Source organism: Salmo salar, chromosome ssa01, assembly GCF_905237065.1.
Source record: "Salmo salar chromosome ssa01, Ssal_v3.1, whole genome shotgun sequence".
Classification (NCBI taxonomy): Eukaryota; Metazoa; Chordata; class Actinopteri; order Salmoniformes; family Salmonidae; genus Salmo; species Salmo salar.
The window spans coordinates 27,720,638-27,742,887 of record NC_059442.1 but is presented as its reverse complement, the minus strand read 5'-3'; the positions used below and the strand labels follow the sequence as shown (position 1 = coordinate 27,742,887).

The 22,250-nt window shown below is 40.9% G+C and overlaps 2 protein-coding genes across 2 annotated transcripts; both read left to right on the top strand.

The window, feature by feature from the left end:
* The first annotated feature begins 6,675 nt into the window (after positions 1-6,675).
* On the top strand, positions 6,676-9,625 carry LOC106591288 (proto-oncogene c-Fos). Its single transcript, XM_014182519.1, has 4 exons — positions 6,676-6,915; positions 7,604-7,831; positions 8,148-8,255; positions 8,364-9,625. Exons 1-4 carry the CDS (start codon positions 6,775-6,777, stop codon positions 9,030-9,032), a joined length of 1,146 nt encoding a protein of 381 aa, XP_014037994.1. The 5' UTR covers positions 6,676-6,774; the 3' UTR covers positions 9,033-9,625.
* Positions 9,626-10,826: 1,201 nt separating this feature from the next.
* On the top strand, positions 10,827-18,520 carry LOC100286734 (activating transcription factor 3). Its single transcript, NM_001146674.1, is given in 4 exon segments — positions 10,827-11,001; positions 17,287-17,504; positions 17,843-17,947; positions 18,048-18,520. Coding segments are annotated over 4 exon segments (597 nt in total). The 5' UTR covers positions 10,827-10,913; the 3' UTR covers positions 18,234-18,520.
* The last annotated feature ends 3,730 nt before the right edge of the window (positions 18,521-22,250 follow it).

Sequence of the window (22,250 nt, the reverse complement as noted above, 5' to 3'; positions counted from 1 at the left end):
CAAGGAAGGCAAGAAAGGTCAGGGTTAAGATGGCAGTTGTGTAATTTAGTTTGTGTGTTTCTTGTTTGAAGTGCAAAAGTGTAATAATCAGGTTCTCTTCTTTATAAGTATGTTATTCTCTTTGTGTATTTGTGTGATATAGGATTTGTGCAGTTTAGTTTTATTTGTGTGTTTTTTGTTAGCAATAGGGTAAAAGTGTAATAATTTGATTCTCTTTTTTATTCGTATTTATATACTACAATTTGTTTCTATTTGTCTTTGTTACTTCTTTTTGATATTTATGAGTCTTATTTTTGTATATAGAAGCTGTTTAGAAGCCTTTTGGATCTAGACTTGGCGCTCCGTTACCGCTTGCCGTGTGGTAGCAGAGAAAACAGTCTATGACTAGGGTGGCTGGAGTCTGTGACAATTTTAGGGCCTTCCTCTGACACCGCCTGGTATAGAGTTCCTGGATGGCAGGAAGCTTGGCCCCAGTGATGTACTTGGCCATACGCACTACCCTCTGTAATGCCTTGCGGTCGGAGGCCGAGCAGTTGCCATACCAGGCAGTGATGCAACCCGTCAGGAAGCTCTCAATGGTGCAGCTGTAGAACCTTTATAGGATCTGAGGACCCATACCAAATCTTTTCAGTCTCCTGAGGGGGAATAGGTTTTGTCGTGCCCTCATCACGACTGTCTTGGTGTGCTTGGACCATGTTAGTTTGTTGGCGATGTGGACGCCAAGGAACTTGAAGCTCTTAACCTGCTCTGCTACAGCCCCGTCGATGAGAATGGGGTCAGGCTCGGTCCTCCTTTTCCTGTAGTCCACAATCATCTCCTTTGTCTTGATCCCGTTGAGGGAGAGGTTGTTGTCCTTGCACCACACGGTCAGAACTCTGACCCCCTGCCTTAGGCTGCCTCGTCGTTGTCGGTGATCAGGCCTACCACTGTTGTGTCATCGGCAAACTTAGTGATGGTGTTGGAGTCGTGCCTGGTTGTGCAGTCATGAGTGAACAGGGAGTACAGGAGGAGACTGAGCACACACCCCTGAGGGGCCCCCGTATTGAGGATCAGTGTGGCGGATGTGTTGTTACCTACCCTTACCACCTGGGGGCAGCCCGTCAGGAAGTCCAGGATCCAGATGCAGAGGGAGGTGTTTAGTCCCAGGGTCCTTAGCTTAGCGATGAGTTTTGAGGGCACTATGGTGTTGAACGCTGACCTGTAGTCAATGAATAGCATTCTCACATAGGTGTTCCTTTTGTCCAGGTGGGAAAGGGCAGTGTGGAGTACAATAGAGATCGCATCATCTGTGGATCTGTTGGGGCGGTATGCAAATTGAAGTGGGTCTAGGGTTTCTGGGATAATGGTGTTGATGTGAGCCATGACCAGCCTTTCAAAGCACTTCATGGCTACAGACGTGAGTGCTACAGGTCGGTAGTCATTTAGGCAGGGTACCTTAGTGTTCCTGGGCATAGTGGCTATGGTGGTCTGCTTGGAACATGTTGGTATTACAGACTCAGACAGGGAAAGGTTGAAAATGTCATTGAAGACACTTGCCAGTTGGTCAGCGCAGTACATGTCCTGGTAATCTGTCTGGCCCTGTGGCCTTGTGAATGTTGAATATTTTAAAGGTCATACTCACATCGTCTGAGGAGAGCGTGATCACACAGCTTTCCGGAACAGCTGATTCCCTCATGCATGTTTCAGTGTTACTTGCCTCGAAGTGAGCATAGAAGTTATTTAGCTCGTCTTGTAGGCTTGTGTCATTGGGCAGCTCTCGGCTGTGCTTCCCTTTGTAGTCTGTAATAGTTTGCATGCCCTGCCACATCCGACGAGCATCGGAGCTGGTGTAGTACGATTCAATCTTAGTCCTGTATTGATGCTTTGCCAGTTTGATGGTTCGTCGGAGGGCATTGCTGGATTTCTTATAAGCTTCCTGGTTAGAGTCCCGCTCCTTGAAAGCAGCAGCTCTACCCTTTAGCTCAGTGCGGATGTTGCCTGTAATCTTTGGCTTCTGGTTGGAGTATGTATGTACAGTCGTGGCCAAAAGTTTTGAGAATGACACAAATATTAATTTTCACAAAGTCTGCTGCCTCAGTATCTTTAGATATTTTTGTCAGATGTTACTATGGAATACTGAATTATAATTATAAAGGCTTCTATTGACAATTACATGAAGTTGATGCAAAGAGTCAATATTTGCAGTGTTGACCCTTCTTTTTCAAGACCTTTGCAATCTGCCCTGGCATGGTGTCAATTAACTTCTGGGCCACATCCTGACTGATGGCAGCCCATTCTTGCATAATCAATGCTGGGAGTTTGTCAGAATTTGTGGGTTTTTGTTTGTCCACCCGCCTCTTGAGGATTGACCACAAGTTCTCAATGGGATTAAGGTCTGGGGAGTTTCCTGGCCATGGACCCAAAATATCGATGTTTTGTTCCCCAAGCCACTTAGTTATCACTTTTTCCTTATGGCAAGGTGCTCCATCATGCTGGAAAAGGCATTGTTCGTCACCAAACTGTTCCTGGATGGTTGGGAGAAGTTGCTCTCTGAAGATGTGTTGGTAGCATTCTTTACTCATGGCTGTGTTCTTAGGCGAAATTGTGTGAGCTCACTCCCTTGACTGAGAAGTAACCGCACACATGAATGGTCTCAGGATGCTTTACTGTTGGCATGCCACAGGACTGATGGTAGCGTTCACCATGTCTTCTCCCGACAAGCTTTTTTCCGGAAGCCACAAACATTCGGAAAGGGGATTCATCAGAGATAATTACTTTACCCCAGTCCTCAGCAGTCCAATCCATGTAACTTTTGCAGAATATCAGTCTGTCCTTGATGTTTTTCCTGGAGAGAAGTGGCTTCTTTGCTGCCCTTCTTGACACCAGGCCATCCTCCAAAAGTCTTCGCCTCACTGTGCATGCAGATGCACTCACACCTGCCTGCTGCCATTCCTGAGCAAGCTCTGTACTGGTGGTGCCATGATCCCACAGCTGAATCAACTTTAGGAGACGGTTCTGGCGCTTGCTGGACTTTCTTGGGAGCCCTGAAGCCTTCTTCACAACAATAGAACCGCTCTCCTTGAAGTTCTTGATGATCCAATAAATGGTTGATTTAGGTGCAATCTTACTGGCTGCAATATCCTTGCCTGTGAAGCCCTTTCTGTGCAAAGCAATGATGACGGCACGTGTTTCCTTGCAGGTAACCATGGTAGACAGAGGAAGAACAATGATTCCAAGCAGCACCCTCCTTTTGAAGCTTCCAGTCTGTTATTCAAACTCAATCAGCATGACAGAGTGATCTCCAGCCTTGTCCTCGTCAACACTCACACCTGTGTTAACGAGAGAATCACTGACATGATGTCAGCTGGTCCTTTTGTGGCAGGGCTGAAATGCAGTGGAAATGTTTTTTGGGGATTCAGTTCATTTGCATGGCAAAGAGGGACTTTGCAATTAATTCTTAATTCAACATTCTAGTGTATATGCAAATTGCCATCATACAAACTGAGGCAGCAGACTTTGTGAAAATTAATATGTGTGTCATTCTCAAAGCGTTTGGCTACAACTGTACAGTCACTGCGGGGACGACATCATCGATACACTTATTGATGAAGCCAGTGACTGGTATACTCCTCAATAATCCTGGAACATATTCCAATCTGTGCTAGCAAAAAAGTCCTGTAGCTTAGCATCTGCTTCATCTGACCACTTTTTTTGACCGAGTCACTGGTGCTTCCTACTTTAATTATGCTTGTAAGCACGAATCAGGAGGATAGAATTATGGTCAGATTTGCCAAATGGAGGGCGACGGAGAGCTTTGTACACGTCTCTGTGTGTGGTTGCACATTTAACATGCTGGTAGAAATGAGGTAAAACGGATTTAAGTTTCCCTGCATTAAAGTCCCCGGCCACTAGGAGCTACGTATCTGGATGAGCGTTTTCCAGTTTGCTTATGGTCGTATACAGCTCATTGAGTGTGGTCTTAGTGCCAGCATCGGTGTGTGGTGGTAAATAGATAGCCATGACGAATATAGATGAAAACTCTCTTGGCACATAGTGTGGTCTACAGCTTATCATGAGATACTCTATCTCAGGCGAGCAAAACCTTGAGACTTCCTTAGATATAGTGCACCAGCTGTTGTTTACAAATATACATAGACCATTGTCTTACCAGAGGCTGCTGTTCTATCCTGCCAATATCCTTATATGGAATTCCTCCTGTGCGAGATTAAGAAAGCATGAGAACTCTAGTGTAGACTATAACTGTCATTATACTAATGGCGTAGGCTAATATTATACTGCCATGCTGTATGATGTAATTCAAATCATATACAAATCAGCTACAGTTGAAGTCGGAAGTTTACATACACTTAGGTTGGAGTCATTAAAACTCGTTTTTCAACCACTCCACAAATTTCTTGTTAAAAACTATAGTTTTGGCAAGTCGGTTGTGACATCTACTTTGTGCATGACACAAGTCATTTTTCCAACAATTGTTTACAGACAGATTATTTCACTTATAATTCAATGTATAACAATTCCAGTGGGTCAGAAGTTTACATACATTAAGTTGACTGTGCCTTTAAACATCTTGGAAAATTCCAGAAAATTGGAATATCAAAAGAAATCAGCCAAGACCTCAGAAAAAACATTGTAGACCTCCACAAGTCTGGTTCATCCTTGGGAGCAATTTCCAAACGCCTGAAGGTACCACGTTCATCTGTACAAACAATAGTACGCAAGTATAAGCACCATGGGACCACAAAGCCGTCATACTGCTCAGGAAGGAGACGCATTCTGTCTCCTAGAGATGAATGTACTTTGGTGTGAAAAGTGCAAATCAATCCCAGCATCAGCAAAGGACCTTGTGAAGATGCTGGAGGAAACAGGTACAAAAGTATCTATATCCACAGTAAAACGAGTCCTATATCGACATAACCTGAAAGGCCGCTCAGTAAGGAGAAGCCACTGCTCCAAAACCGCCATAAAAAAGCCAGACTACGGTTTACAAATCCACATGGGGACAAAGATCGTACATTTTGGAGAAATGTCCTCTGGTCTGATGAAACCAAAATAGAACTGTTTGGCCATAATGACCATCGTTACATTTGGAGGAAAAAGGGGGAGACTTGCAAGCCAAAGAACACCATCCCAACCATGAAGCACCGGGGTGGCAGCATCATGTTTTGGGGTGCTTTGCTGCAGGAGGGACTGGTGCACTTCACAAAGTAGATGGCATTATGAGGGAAGAAAATTATGTGGATATATTGAAGCAACATCTCAAGACATTAGTCAGGAAGTTAAAGCTTGGTTGCAAATGGGTCTTCCAAATGAACAATGACCCCAAGCATCCTTCCAAAGTTGTGGCAAAATGGCTAAAGTTGTCACGTCCTGACCATTGTAAGAGGTCATTTGCCATAGTGGAGTGGTCAGGGCGTGACAGGTGGTTGTTTTGGGTGGTTTTGGGGTTTTCTGTTTCTAGGTGGGATCGTGCTAGAATTCTATTTCTATGTTTTGTTTTCCATGTTTTGGCCGGGTATGGTTTCCAATCAGAGGCAGGTGTCTTTCGTTGTCTCTGATTGGAAGCCATACTTAGGCAGCCTGTTTTCCTTTGGGGTTTGTGGGTAGTTGTTTCCGTTTAGTCTAGTGTACCTGAAGGGACTGTTGTTGGTCGTTTGTTGTTTTGTTGTTAAAGTGTATTCATTAAAGACAAAGAATGAGCACTATACACGCTGTGCCTTGGTCTCCATTCAACGACCCCTATGACATAAGTACAAAAAAGTCAAGGTATTGGAGTGGCCATCACAAAGCCCTGACCTCAATACTATAGAAAATGTGTGTGCAGAACTGAAAAAGCATCTGTGAGCAAGGAGGCCTACAAACCTGATTCAGTTACACCAGCTCTGTCAGGAGGAATGGGCCAAAATTCACCCAGCTTATTGTGGGAAGGTTGTGGAAGGCTCCCTGAAACGTTTTTTGACCCAAGTTAACAATTTAAAGGCAATGCTACCAAATACTAATTGAGTGTATGCAAACTTCTGACCCACTGGGAATGTGATGAAAGAAGTAAAACCTGAAATAAATCATTCTCTCTGCTATTATTCTGACATTTCACATTCTTAAAATAAAGTGGTGATCCTAATAGACGTAAGACAGGGATTTTTTACTAGGATTAAATGTCAGGAATTGTGAAAAACTGAGTTTGACTTACCAACCAGATTTGTCAGTTCTTAGAATGCTTTAGCAGCCTATAATTATCCTATAATAAAACATATAGACATTTTTTGAAGTAATTCTAAGCAGGAAGCCTATTGTGTAATGATATGCCAAATGTCATGTATACTGAGCTGTAAATCATATGGAGACAACTGCATTATAGGGAAATTGAAGTGTGCTGTTATTTGCACCAAAGAAATAGCACAGTCCGTGTGTCTGAATGTATGAATGGGCATGCTACACATGACACTTTCCTCTGGTATTTGTTGAATAAATACATTTAAAAAAATGCAATATAATTACCTGGGGGTAAATGACAATAATGAGCAACTCGGCGATGATATTGAGTATTTGGCAAATGTTTATCTAAAATATGCTAAATGTGTGTTTCATTGTCCAGTGGCTCCCCTCCATAGAGATGGTACAGCCTCCGTTCATTCATAAAAGTCTGTCAGAATATAAAAGGAGGGGCTTGCACACGAGTCTATCAGTTACCAGGTATAAACCTGGAATAGAAGCTGCTGAAAAAAATCAATTTGACGAGAAGGGTGATTAATCTATTAGCTAAGGATATTTTAAGACATGTTTCTCAACCCTGACTTCGATTCAATGTCTCGCTGTAGCACTGAATCTCCTGTTGGGGACACCCTGACGTACTATCAGAAGAGGCAAGACGACTCTATCTCCAGCTCCTCAGCTTCGCCATCAGAGCGTAATGCACAGGTATGAATCAATCAAGTGGTGATGCCTGTGATGCAATGATGTATAATATTCAGACGCAACGATGTCAGCGATTATTAATTGAAATATGGTTGACTTTCATCATTTATCAGTGTTAATCTCTATTAACATTAATGTGTGTGAAATATTAATAGGAAATCATTGATATTGATGTATTTGTCTAAAATGCTGGGTGGGTAAATGATTCTACCATATTATTCCTATTGATATGATAAATACTCGTCTTCCTATTCCAGAAGAGTGTGATATTGAAAATGCAACACCCCACAGTGAGAGAGGATGAAAATTGTGTATATTATGATTTACACGTCCTCAGACCAAATATGTAGCATGTCGATGCAGCAGTTCATTGAGAAAAATAAATCCATTCAGGAGCCTCCACAACATCTCTGCGTCAGTGTTGACGTCAGTAACAGTGATAAAGTCAAATATCGATTCAGAGGAGACTATTTTTAGATGGCTAGATATATTTTAAGAGAACCCATACGTAGTACATGCCATGACAATACAGCATAGAGTCACAGACATCCCCAATCCGAATGTGGTAATTGCCTTATGTCTCTGTTATTAGAATAAAATGTGTTTAATGACACATTTTGCATTAAAATAATTAAGCTAATTGTGATTTTTTTAAATCATCAGTGGTAAATGAACTTGTATCACTTTGCAGGAGCTCTGCCCAGACATGGATATACCAGCCACTCCATTTGTTCCAACAGTGACTGCAATTTCCACAACCCCGGATTTGCAGTGGATGGTCCAGCCGACCATTATAACGTCTCTCTCCCCATCTCTGAGTAGCAAACAAACCAATGAAGCAAAGAGCTCTCACCAGTCAACACCCAAAGCGGGCGAGAGCAGGGGGAAAAACACTGGCAGAAAGGGGAAAACCGAGCAGGTTAGAGCACTTTTCTGATTGCAAATCAAACAAAAAACATTCACTTGTGTAAACATCTAAATCAACATGAACAGTGCAGCAGCAGCAGCAGTGCATGCTCTCCAAAAGCAGTGTATTTGACTGCGTGCTGAGCTCAGGCAGTCCATTTGTATTCAGGTCACAGTGAGTCTGCAACAATGGTCTATTTTTAGACGCATTGCAGAGAAAGATGCTTTTGCTACACTCCAGAAGGGGATTTGGCAACGGAATGTATGATATTAGGAGATGAAATAGACTGATTCTTCAAGGTGCAAGTGTTTTTCTCTGAACCCCACAGTTATCTCCAGAGGAAGAAGAGAAGAAGAGGGTGAGGAGAGAGAGAAATAAAATGGCTGCAGCCAAGTGTCGCAACAGACGGAGGGAACTCACAGATTCACTGCAAACTGTAAGTTAACCCTTGGAAATCATCTTAATCACAGTACCATAATTTTAAACAGTAATCTATGGTTATGATTTAGATTTCCTGTGTTATTTTTGGGGGATATTTTCGAAGGAGACCGATCAGCTGGAGGAAGACAAAGCAGCTCTGCAGACCGAGATAGCCAACCTCCTCAAAGAGAAAGAGAGGCTGGAATTTGTCCTCGCTACTCATAAACCTGTATGCCAAATTACAGAAGAATTGGATTCCATCTTCCAGGAGCCCAGTAGGTCTCCAGATCTCCCCCCCAGCCCAGAGGGGGGTAAACTCCCTGAGGACAGTGCTCAGGAAGCCCCCTCGCTCCAGGACATGGACATCCTCAATGACACGTCCACAGCCATCTCTGGAAACTCCAACATCCTACTCTGTGCCAGTATTGAAGTGAACATCTGCGACCTTGAGCCCTCTTTGGACATGAAGGAGGGTCTCCTGGACAATCTGCTGCCCAGCATGGAGGAGGAAGTCCCCACAGAGACTGCCCACTCTGTCCCAGATATTGACCTGAGTGGCTCCCTTGGGGTTACGGACTGGGAAACCCTGTACAAATCTGTGTCTAATGACCTAGAGCCCCTGAGCACTCCTGTTGTGACCTCCACCCCAACATGTAGCAGCTACCTGTCCGTTTTCACATTCTCCTGTCCCGATCTCGACTCCCTTGGAGTGGGTTTTGAAGGTCGCAAAAGTGGAGGGGGCAAGGCTGAATCTGTTGATATCCTCAACTCTCCAACCCTGTTGGCCTTATAATGTAAGCAGAGGGAGTTGATTGGTTTATCACTTTAGTTGGTTTTCCTGACTGTGATAGGATATCAGAGACTTGCTGTGGTTTCAGCACTTCAGTTTTATTATTACACTCATGAAATGTTTTTGACTAAGCAAGTATAAACTTCTTCCAGATACAATTGATATAGCTAAGAGCATGGCTATACACTTTACTGATAGGGATTAAGTATGTTCTGGTTTTAAACGCATGCAGAGGAATTCCAAATAATTGTCATATTTCATATATGTTTGATCTGGTACTAGATCTATGCTGTATTGTGGAAATGACTGTAAGGTTTTGTGCTTCAATGGGAATAGTATATCAATAGCTATGAATGTTGTGTTAAAGTATACATCCATGTTAGTAGGTACATACCTCAACGTCATCAACTGTGATTTGACCTCATTGTTACAATGTTTAGAGTTTTCAATGAAAACATCCAGTGCTAAATTTATCAAGATGTAAATTATGATAATTTATTTTTTTACCTTCGATTTTGACTTGTTTGTCAAATTAAAAAAGTAAAATGAGCATCGATTGCTGATTGATACATTTTCAAATTAAATATTAATTCAAAGTGATGTTGGGTGCTTTATTGATTGCTAAATATTAAATCACTCATACCAGCTAGTGTCGCTCCATTGAGTTTTACAATTAATGTATATATTTTTTCAGATAAGAGAAATTGTATGGTCACCAGAAAATCTACTGAACAAAAATATAAACGCAACATGTAAACCGTAGATCCCCATGTTTCATGAGCTGAAATAAAAGATCCCAGACATTTTCCATACGCACAAAATGCTTATTTTTCTAAAATGTTGTGCACAAATTAGTTTGCATCCCTGTTAGTAAGCATTTCTCATTTGCCTTGATAATCCATCCACCTGACAGGTGTGGCATATCAAGAAGCTGATTAAACAGCAAGATCATGACACAGATGCACCTTGTGCTGGGCACAATAAAATGCCACTCAGAAATTAGCAGTTTTGTCAAACAACACAATGCCACCGATGTCTCAAGTTTTGAGGGAGCATGCAATTGGCATGCTGACTGCAGGAATGTCCACAAGAGCTGTTGCCAGATAATTGAATGTTCATTTCTCTACCATAAGCCGCCTCCAACATAGTTTGAGAGAATTTGGCAGTACGTCCAACCAGCCTCACAACCGCAGACCACATGTAACCACGCTCGCCCAGGACATCCACATCTGGCTTCTTCACCTGCTGGATTGTATGAGACCAATACTGAGGAGTATTTCTGTCTGTAATTAAAGCCCTTTCGTGGGGAAAAACTCATTCTGATTGGTTGCCCTCCCAGGCCCACCCATGGCTGAGCCCCTGCCCAGTCATCTGAAATCCATAGACTAGGGCCTAAATAATTTATTTCAATTGACTGATTTCCTTCTATGAACTGTAACTCAGTAAAATCGTTGAAATTGTTGCAAGTTGCGTTTATATTTTTTCATTATGGAAACAACTTGCATTGAATTTGATTTGGATGTTCCTCTTGTTAGTAGGTCCTCTTGTTAATTATTGTAGAAAAGTGGATAAAAGTCTCTCCTCTCTGTGTGTCCTTTTTCTGTGTGTGGAATAGAGAGTGTGAGTGAATTAAACAAGAATGGTGTTTATAAAAGGCAATATTGTCAGGTATTAAGAGCGAATCCCAATTGAGGTATGTGGGCTGACAACATGGTCTATCCTGCTCTGCACTGGGTCAGTGGGGTGGTTTGTTTTCTGGTTTCTAGGGGAGGAGCGGATAGGATTTCCCCACTTCTTCCCCCCACTTTAACGTCTAGTTGGCATAACTGATAATTTCCGCATTCCCAAATCCTCCCAGATAGAGCTAACTATTTAAACGGGCCGATGCAACGATTTCCACTTTTTAAAATCTACTGTCGACCTTCAGCTGACCAGAAGAAAGGACAACTGTTGCACTCGGAATCAAAGTCAGGTAATAGACAGCTTCGTAGTCGAGAAACATTGATTACACTGGGGCTCCACGCTGGATGAGTTGCCAGTGTGAGCAGAGCAGCCCATTAACTTTTCAGTGGATCATTGTGCACAATCCTTGCATTTGTGCAATCCCGTTCTTTCGTTCTCTTTGGTTTGGGCAGCACTGTACTGTAAAAATGTATGGATATTATAAACGTTATTCGTGAGACATAACTTTTACACTCAATGCTTTTCTTTTGTTTAGGATGCACGCTTGCAAGGTTGCAGTCCTACACGTTTATTCAACCCAATAAACAAGTCGTTCTCTACAACTTTATTGGTCCTGAACGAATATGACTTATTAAGAACATCCTTCATAACATGTAGTATAACATTGATCTAGCACTTGTCTTAGATGCATTTGCTCGACTGTCTTCGTTTCATCACTGCAAAAGTCAGTTACGTAACATGCATGCCTTACTGAAGAATAACTTCCGCTTTAAAAATGAGTCATGATGACTCAGAAGTGTATCATTATTAACCGAGGTTCACTTTTCCTGTTTCTTTGTAACTACGGGCTTTCAAGAGTGTTACAATAACGTGATGGAATTTTGACAATGTATCAATGTAGTATTACAATGTTACTGACATTTGATTTCACACTGTTACACAAAATATTTTTCTTACTTCGATTTATCACGTAGCCTAGTCCAAAAAAATGGCTTCTAATAAACAGTTTAATTTAGCAACAATTCAGTGACTTTTAGGTTACTGAATGTACTTTTACCCAGATTTTAGCAGAGATGCAGAGAAGTATGTTTAGTTTTTTTAAAGAACCATCAGTCAGTAGGATACAGTGCCTTCAGAAAGTATTCTTGCCCCTTGACTACAGCATACATTCTAAATGGATTAAATTAAATAGATTTTTTTTTAAATGTTTGCACATTAACTGAAACTTAAATACAGAAATATCTAATTTACTTAAGTATTCACACCCCTGAGTCAATACATGTTAGAATCACTTTTGGCAGTATTTTGGGGTAAGTCTCTAAGAGCTTTGCACACCTGGATTGTACAATATTTACATTACGTTTTGTATTCAGGACAACAAGTTAATTTCTTTGCCTTTTTTTTGTTGCAGTTTTACTTTAGTGTCTTATTGCAAACAGGATGCCTGTTTTGGAATATTTTTTATTCTGTACAGGCTTCCTTCTTTTCACTCTGTCATTTAGGTTAGTATTGTGGAGTAACTACAATGTTGTTGATCCATCCTCAGTTTTCTCCTATCACAGCCATTAAACTCTAACTGTTTTAAAATCACCATTGGCCTCATGGTGAAATCCGAGGTTTCCTTCCTCTCTGGAAACTCAATTAGGAAGGACACCTGTATCTTTGTAGTTACTCAGTGTATTGATACACCATCCAAAATGTAATTAATAACTTCACCATGCCCAAAGGTACACTACCGTTCAAAAGTTTGGGGTCACTTAGAAATGTCCTTGTTTTTGAAAGAAAGCACATTTTTTTGTCCATTAAAATAACATCAAATTGATCAGAAATACAGTGTAGACATTGTTAATGTTGTAAATGACTATTGCTGGAAATGGCAGATTCTTTTATGGAATATCTACATAGGCGTACAGAGGTCCATTATCAGCAACCATCACTCCTGTGTTCCAATGGCACATTGTGTTAGCTAATTCAAGTTTATCATTTTAAAAGGCTAATTGATCATTAGAAAACTCTTTTGCAATTATGTTAGCACAGCTGAAAACTGTTGTCCTGATTAAAGAAGCAATAAAACTGGCCTTCTTTAGACTAGTTGAGTATCTGGAGCATCAGCATTTGTGGGTTCGATTACAGGCTCAAAATGGCCAGAAACAAGTAACTTTCTTCTGAAACTCGTCAATCTATTCTTGTTCTGAGAAATGAAGGCTATTCCATGCGAGAAATTGCCATGAAACTGAAGATCTCGTACAACGCTGTATACTACTCCCTTCACAGAACAGCGCAAACTGGCTCTAACCAGAATAGAAAGAGGAGATGGAGGCCCCGGTGCACAACTGAGCAAGAGGACAAGTACATTGGAGTGTCTAGTTTGAGAAACAGACGCCTCACAAGTCCTCAACTGGCAGCTTCATTAAATAGTACCCGCAAAACACCAGTCTCAACATCATCAGTGAAGAGGCGACTCCGGGATGCTGGCCTTCTAGGCAGAGTTGCAAAGAAAAAGCCATATCTCAGACTGGCCAATAAAAAGAAAAGATTAAGATGGGCAAAAGAACAGACACTGGACAGAGGAAGATTGGAAAAAAGTGTTATGGACAGACGAATCTAAGTTGGGTGAGGTGTTCGGATCACAAAGAAGTATATTTGTGAGACGCAGAAAAAATGAAAACTGCTGGAGGAGTGCTTGACGTCATCTGTCAAGCATGGTGGAGGCAATGTGATGGTCTGGGGGGTGCTTTGGTGGTGGTAAAGTGGGAGATTTGTACAGGGTAAAAGGGATCTTGAAGAAGGAAGGCTATCACTCCATTTTTGCAACGCCATGCCATACCCTGTGGACAGCATGTAATTGGAGCCAATTTCCTCCTACAACAGGACAATGACCCAAAGCACTGCTCCAAACTATGCAATAACTATTTAGGGAAGAAGCAGTCAGCTGGTATTCTGTCTATAATGGAGTGGCCAGCACAGTCACCAGATCTCAACCCTATTGAGCTGTTGTGGGAGCAGCTTGACCGTATGGTACGTAAGAAGTGCACATCAAGCCAATCCAATTTGTGGGAGGTGCTTCAGGAAGCATGGGGTGAAATCTCTTCAGATTACCTCAACAACTTGACAACTAGAATGCCAAAGGTCTGCAAGGCTGTAATTGCTGCAAATGGAGGATTCTTTGACGAAAGCAAAGTTTGAAGGACACAATTATTATTTCAATTAAAAATCATTATTTATAACCTTGTCAATGTCTTGACTATATTTCCTATTCATTTTGCGACTAATTTCATGTATGTTTTCATGGAAAACAAGGAAACTTCTAAGTGACCCCAAACTTTTGAACTGTAGTGTATATTCAATGTCTGCTTTTTTCCCCATCTACCAATAGGTGCCCTTCTTTGTGAACCATTGGAAAACATCCCTAGTCTTAGTGGTTGAATTTGTGCTTGAAATTCACTGCTCAACTGAGGGACCTTACAGATAATTGTATGTGTGGGGGTTGAATGCTTATTGACTCAAGACATTTCTGCTTTTAATTTTTTATTAATTTGTAAACATTTCTGAAAACATAATTACACATTGACAGTATTGTGCATAGATTAGTGACACAAAATCTCAATTTAATATATATTAAATTCAGCCTTCAACACAACAAAATGTAGAAAAAGTCAAGGGGTGTGAGTACTTTCTGAAGGCACTGTATACTGTGCTCTGAAGATATTTGCATATTATTCATTTTACATTTTTTACACAAAGCACATTCTTATGTCTTTGTTTTTTCAGATTCAGAGTGTTTAATAGTCACATGTACAGGGGTTGCAGATGTGATTGCAGGGTACAGTGAAAATCTAAGTCTCCAAGCTCCAACATGCAGGACTAAGTGAAATAAAACCTTCAAGCAACACACTCACCTTAAATGTTACTGCTTTATTAAAAATTAAACAAGTGGATTATTTATCTTTATGGCGGGGTTACCCTACTAACGCCACCACAAAGGTCTTTGTCATCATGTAGCTTCAAAACTAAAGTCATAACAGCACTGTTATCTTATAATAGCAGAGGAGTTCCACATGCTACTTTCATTACATTTTACATTTTAGTCATTTAGCAGACGCTCTTATCCAGAGCGACTTACAGTAGTGAATGCATACATTTCAATTCATTTCATACATTTTTTTCCCCATACTGGCCCCCCGTGGGAATCGAACCCACAACCCTGGCGTTGCAAACACCATGCTCTACCAACTGAGCCACAATACTTTTGTTTGAGGAACTTTGGAACTGTAACTCATTTTACACAGAAACAAAATTATGGATATTTGCTTGTGTTTATAGATTTTAAAAAGGGTTTCAGTCCAGTACAATCAAAATGTGCACCACACAGCAAACATGGAATCACATTTTGCACATAAGGTAAAGCAGCGGTTTTGCTGAGACATACCAATATTTATTATGTTATGTAAACTGAGAGGACCAGATTGGGTTGTATCTGTGCAGTAGTAATGATTTAGGAGTGACTTTGTTGAACATAATTAGCTGCAAAAGGAGGCCAAATGGCAGCTGTTGGTAGATTTAATGCTGCACATTGGAGCAGTTAGGAGGGGGTTGAGGAAGGGGTCAGGTAGATAGGGATGGAGTATTGTGGAGTGAAACAGGCTACACACTTGCATGCAAACATGCAAAAACCTCAAATCACTTGTCTTGGTACCGTGCCCAGAATAAGGTTATTGGCCTACTTTGCTTGGGTCCCATTTGTTGGAACTCAACATTGTACAACTAGACAGCATAGGTCCTGACTGTATAGACATTGAAGGAAACCTTCAGTATTTACATTTTCTGGGGGTAAAGTCAGAGATCAGTGTAGGTGATCCTGTATCAATGTATCCTGGGGTGTAGTTGGTATCTGTATTACACTCTTGCTAGCTTTCAAACAATGGGAACACTGTTTCTGTTCTGTTTATTTTTCCTCATCATTCACTCTGCCTATCCTTCTGGGCCCATAAGTCATTTATTTTTTTGAGATTGTGGAAGAATACTGTGCATTCAGCGCAAATGGGTAAACTATTATGATTCTTTATTAATATTGTATCCCAGTGGTGACCTGGTGGGGTTGTGAGTGAGTATTTATTTGCTCACGTGCCTCTGAATCTAATTCCATCTATAATGTGGTGGGAAATGTGAATGAGTGTGGGCAAATGAAATCAGACAGCCGTCTTGTCTGTAGCGTTCTTTGGCTCGGATATTCTTGGGAGAGTTGATGTAGCTAGCTGTTGTTCCTGGCTACCTCTCTCCAGGCACCTTCTCTTTGATTTTAGCGCTTGCTGATTTTCATGCCAACCTCTGCATTGAATATTTGGCTGATGTAAGCTTATAAATGAGTGAGGCAAAAATGAGTAGAATCAAGAAAAGTGTTCTCAAACAGTTATAGATGTAAAAATGTACAATGCTTCTGTTTAAACAGACTTTTGAGACTCTGTTTAGTGAGCTATGGTGTAATATACGGTATCCGTCATCCTACCAAATGAATTACTTGCTACTCACCTGGGAATAAAGGCAGATGACTTTGCATAATGTATATTACTACAGTTATAAACAAAACAGATTTACAGGGAAGACTCAATGTAGTGTTGATGTAGATATTGTATAGTGTCAGTTTAGTCAGACAAAATAGAAGGAGAAGGGTTTGACGAAGAACCTTTATCAGGGGACCAGGGTTGGCTACATTGTCCTGAGCTCCCGTAGCCACATTCCACTTCCCTGATATGGAGAAAATAACTCATATGGAGGAAACATGGGCAACGGGTGTTTCTTGGCAAGGGCTGGCTGCAGCTCTTCTTGGGATAAAGGGGAATGTGTCTGAGTCTACTTTTGTGCAGGGCTATGTGCTTCTCTCTTGGCCTCCTCGGGAATGAAAAAGAAAAACATAGATCCTTGCCAAGACCTATGTAAATGGGAGTATACATACATTCCAGAAAAAAAGAGATGAAATAATAAAATGTCCTAATGGGAGACAGCCTCGGCCTCCTGCTCTGCAACAGGCCAACAATTCATTAGAGAGGGCTGCCAGGGAGACCAGGTGCACCCTGGGAAATGCCTCCTTCAAGCCTTTTAGCAGACTTAAATGGAAGTAGAGCAATTAATGATCTGTCTTCTAGACCAAAACCACAAGCAGGTTTGAGATGTGAATGCTTGAGGTAAAATGTATTCAGATCTTTAACTCTGGTATAGCTATTGCCTGAAGCCAACGGAAGTTTCTTCTCCACGATGAATCTGTGAACACATTCTGACCATTATGATTGGTCCCAGAAACCGATGGGTTGGGACAGAGCTGGTGTTCATGATGACATTATCAACTTTGATACTCTGGTTAGATTTGTTAGAGACGATCCAATCGCTGATAATTTTATTTTGTACATCGCCCCTCATTTTCAAGTCACACAAACGACTTGTAGGATGGTAGTTTCAGACTGAATGTATGTAGCGATCGATAGAGCAGCGGAATTCAATTCAGAGTGAGTCGTCAGGCATGTGTTGTTTATTTTCTTCTCAATGTATTTTCCTATCCATTTGTCCCTTTCCCTATAAGCTGTGGTCACAGCCGGGTCTAACATGATGCCGGGACCAATCCCAGATCCCCTGGTGACAGCGGGCTCCCTGCCCAGCCTGGGTCCCCTGGCAGGGATCCCCTCCACCACGCTGACTGACCAGCTCAAATACGCCGACCTCCGGGAACTGGGGTCCATGCTCTCTCCACTGCACTTCCTGGGCAAGCTAGGGAAGAGGCCCCTAAACATCAAAACAGAGGTGAGAATGAGTTGTTTTAGTTCTTGAAAATGTTGTGAGAAGTTCAAATTCAGACATCTTTCAGGTCGTTTTACTGTTTAAGACTCACTCTTTTTGATGCTTTGACTTTTCTAACCATCACAGAAATGTGTAGAAAACATAGGCAATGTTATTCCCCAGAGCACAGAGGGACTTCAGTATCTACTTAATGTTGACCAAGGGCATCACCTAGTGGACAGAATTATCATTAAAACAAACAATCTGCTTTTAGATGGTTTCCCACACAAACCATAATTGCTGAGTCCATTTTCCACCTTAAGTTCTATTTTAAAGCATGTTTGCATTTCCCCTCAATGTAGAGAGATGAGGAAGAGGACAGGAGGAAACGAAGGAGAGAGAAAAACAAAGTTGCAGCAGCACGCTGTAGAAACAAAAAGAAGGAGAGGACAGACTATCTACAAAGGGTGAGAGGGAGGTTTTTCTTTAATGAAATGTATAGATCTCCAGTCTTCTAAGAATAAGTAATGATCTTATCCTTCCTTCCTCATGCACCCTATGTCTCAGGAATCAGAGAGACTAGAGGTGATGAACTCTGACCTCAAAGCCCAGATCGAGGAGCTGAAGCATGAGCGGCAACAGCTGATCATCATGTTGAATCACCACCGCCCAACGTGCATCGTAAGAACAGACAGCGTCAAGACCCCTGAAAGCGAAGCCAACCCCTTGCTGGAGCACCTGGAGGGAAAGTGATGTCACAGGGCTCAGAGCAGCAGTGTCACAGTTACAGTTTACAGTGAAGCTCCACTCCGGCCAGCTAGCAGCACTTCAATACCTCTGGGTTCTTTGCTTAGAGGAGAACCAGCTAAGCACTCCTGCCTGGAGCCAGAGAGCCTTTAAACACAAAGGTGACCCAATGTGATTGGACTTTGTGCTGGCAGTTAAATGCATTGTTTAGATTTTTTGTTTTGTTGTTGTTATTAAGGGCCCCATAGTCCCAGCCACTATCACTATAAATAAATGGAATTGAATAAATGGCTAAATGCAGCTTGGTGAGCAATACTCCACCATTCCAAGGCAACATGGCAGATCTCTCAAGCCCCTAGGCACAGTCAGAGCTGTATTTTCTGTTTATACATATGTGTACTGGTTAAGATGAACACGGATGTTTTTTTTGAATATAATTTTTTCTTTGTATTATGCCTTCGATGGCAGACCGGTTGAACCGTTTTCTTTTTTTTGGCGCAGGCGTCATATATGCACATAGCCTACAGTATATATTGACTGTTTACATTGTAGTTGGTCTGTTATTGTTACTTTCAAATATGGTTCTGATTTGTATACTCGCTGTACATTATATGTATCATTTGACATACTGAACAAAAATATAAACACAACATGCAACAATTTCAAATAATTTACAAAGTTACAGCTCAGATGAGGAAATCAGTCAATTGATATAAATTATTTAGGTCCTAATCTATGGATTTCACATGAGTGGAAATACAGATATGCATCTGTTGGTCACAGATACCTTAAAAAAAAATGGGGCCTCACAATGGGCCTCAGGATCTCGTCACGCTATTTCTGTGAATTAAAATTGCCATTGATAAAATCGTGTTCGTTGGCCGTAGCTTATGCCTGCCTGCCCATACCTTAACCCCACCGCCACCATCGGGCACTCTATTCACAACGTTGACATCAGCAAACCGCTCGCCCACACAATGCCATACACGTGGTCTGTGGTTGTGAGGCCAGCTGGACATACTGCCAAATTCTACTACGTTGGAGGCGGCTTATGGAAGAGAAATTAACATTCAATTCTCTGGCAACAACTTTGGTGGACATACCTGCAATCAGCATGCCAATTGCATGCTCCTTCAAAACTTGAGACATCGGTGGCATTCTGTTGTGTGACAAAACAGCACATTTTAGAGTGGACTTTTATTGTCCCCAACACAAGGGGCACCTGTGTAATGTTTAATCAGAGATGTAAACAAATTTGTGCACAACATTTTTGAGAAATAAGTTTTTTGTGCATATGGAACATTTCTGGAAAATTTTATTTCAGCTCAGGACCAACATGTTACATGTTGAGTTTATATTTTTGTTCAGTGGTATAAGCTATCACGAGGTGATACATTTTGTATTTATATTACAAATAAATACAGTTTCTTTTCTCCTTGGCTTTTGTTATGATTTAGAACTGTGAACAGCATTTCAAATGGTAATTTCTTTATTCATCATACTATTTGACCTGTGATATTAATAATGCCATTACAAAAATCCTAGTTGGAAGCGATATCGTACCCTGACATCACAACATTACTATAAGCTAATTTAAATACAACTGAGGATTTGTCTATGAGGTAATTTAAATCAGCTGCTTGATTTGATCACTTGACTCTTTTTCATGAATTTATTAACAGGGTACATTTAGTGTAATAACACTCATCTGGTGGTGAATATTCATACAGGTGCACGTGTCTTGGCATTCAATGGTCCGCCTGATCTGTATGTGTGGTACGCCACAGCAATACTACCCCTTGAACTATTCCAATCCAAAACTTGCATTTCACATACCAACATATTGGACTAGTTATTCAAGGTACTCATTTCTATCCTATTTTAGACCTAATCTAGATTAAAAATGATGTCATATATTTAATATTAAATGCACCATCTCAGACAGTAGAAGTTATGAACCCTTCCTTACCATGTAGATAACATTTAAAGGCTGGTCTTGATAATGCACACAGAAAACAGTGGTACAGATGAAGTTGGAAGTTTACATACACCTCAGCCAAATACATTTAAACTCAGTTTTTCACCATTCCTGACATTTAATCCTAGTAAAATTACCTGTTTTAGGTCAGTTAGAATCACCATTTTATATTAAGAATGTGAAATGTCAGAATAATAGTAGAGAGAATGATTTATTTCAGTTTTTATTTCTTTCATCACATTCCCAGTGGGTCAGAAGTTTACATGCCCTCAATTAGTATTTGGTAGCATTGCCTTTAAATTGTTTAACTTGGGTCAAACGTTTTGGGTAGCCTTCCACAAGCTTCCCACAATAAGTTGTGTGAATTTTGGCCCATTCCTCCTGACAGAGCTGGTGTAACTGAGTCAGGATGTAGGCCTCCTTGCTCGCACACTTTTTCAGTTCTGCCCACAAATTTTCTATAGGATTAAGGTCAGGGCTTTGTGATGGCCTCTCCAATACCTTGACTGTTGTTGTTCTTTAGCCATTTTGCCATAACTTTGGAAGTATTCTTGGGGTCATTGTTCATTTGGAAGACCCATTTGCGACCAAGCTTTAAGTTCCTGACTGATGTCTTGAGATGTTGGTTCAATATATCCACATAATTTTCCTGCTTCATGATGCCATCTATTTTGTGAAGTGCACCAGTCCCTCCTGCAGCAAAGCACCCCACAACATGATGTTGCCACCCCTGTGCTTCACGGTTGGGATGGTATTCTTCGGCTTGCAAGCCTCCCTCTTTTTCCTCCAAACGTAACGATGGTCATTATGGCCAAACTGGTCTAATTTTGTTTCATCAGACCAGAGGACATTTCTCCAAAAAGTACGATCTTTGTCCCCATGTGCAATTGCAAACCGTAGTCTGGCTTTTTTATGGCGGTTTCGGAGCATTTACTTCTTCCTTGCTGAGTGGCCTTTCAGGTTATGTCGATATAGGACTCGTTTTACTGTGGATATAGATACGTTTTTATCTGTTTCCTCCAGCATCTTCACAAGGTCCCTTTGCTGTTCTTCTGGGATTTATTTGCATTTGCATTTTCCCATGATGTCAAGCAAAGAGGCACTGAGTTTGAAGGTATGCCTTAAAATACATTCACAGGTACACCTCCAATTGACTCAAATTATGTCAATTAGCCCATCAGAAGCTTCTAAAGCCATGACAAAAGCTTTTTAAAGGCACAGTCAACTAAGTGTATGTAAACTTCTGGCCCACTGGAATTGTGATACAGTGAATTATAAGTGAAACATCTGTCTGTAAACAATTGTTGGAAAAATTACTTGTGTCATGCACAAAGTAGATGTCCTAACCGACTTGCCAAAACTATAGTTGTTAACAACAATATTTTATTACCTTTTAATTTGGCATGAACACACCAGTGATTGTGTTTTCATCTTATTGTCAAACAAATCAATTAAAAAAGTAGGCTACCTGTTCATGTTTGTCCACTCTAAAATAATACCAGCATCCAAATATTGCACTGTGCACTCGTGCCATTTGATGAATTGAAAGAGACATTTACAAAACACCAAATTGCCTGAATTAATTGATGCATCTTGCTGACAAAATGTTTATTTTTTTAGGAAGAATATGTGGTACACCTGAAAAGGGGCTGAAATACGAGACTGTCCCGGATGACAAATGTAGCCATATGGAAAAAATTGTTCAGTGATTTTTAAAGTCATAGTCAATACTATAATAAAACTATTAGCAAAGGTGTTCATCTTTAATTTATAATCTGTAGAAATTATGAGAATAGAAAGGTTCAGAAATGTTATGAAACATCACAGCACAGTAGAAAAACGTATGGCAGCTAGAAACTGAATGGTCTTCAGAGATAGATGGGAGGGGTTGAGGGTAGCTGAAGACTTGGACTTAAAACATACACAAGATAACTAATGTAAAATATACTGTCCGTGAAATGTATGCAATTGTCACGGTTGTCGTCTGGAATGGAGGACCAAAACGCAGCAGGAATGTGGATGCTCATCTTGTATATTTATTTAAA

What these genes read in the sequence shown, in the direction of transcription:
- LOC106591288 (XM_014182519.1), top strand. Translation starts at nt 6,775, where the DNA reads ATGTTTCTCAACCCTGACTTCGATTCAATGTCTCGCTGTAGCACTGAA. An exon ending in GAAAGGGGAAAACCGAGCAG is followed by an intron (nt 7,832 to 8,147) that starts GTTAGAGCACTT and finishes TGAACCCCACAG; the next exon opens with TTATCTCCAGAGGAAGAAGA. An exon ending in TCACAGATTCACTGCAAACT is followed by an intron (nt 8,256 to 8,363) that starts GTAAGTTAACCC and finishes ATATTTTCGAAG; the next exon opens with GAGACCGATCAGCTGGAGGA.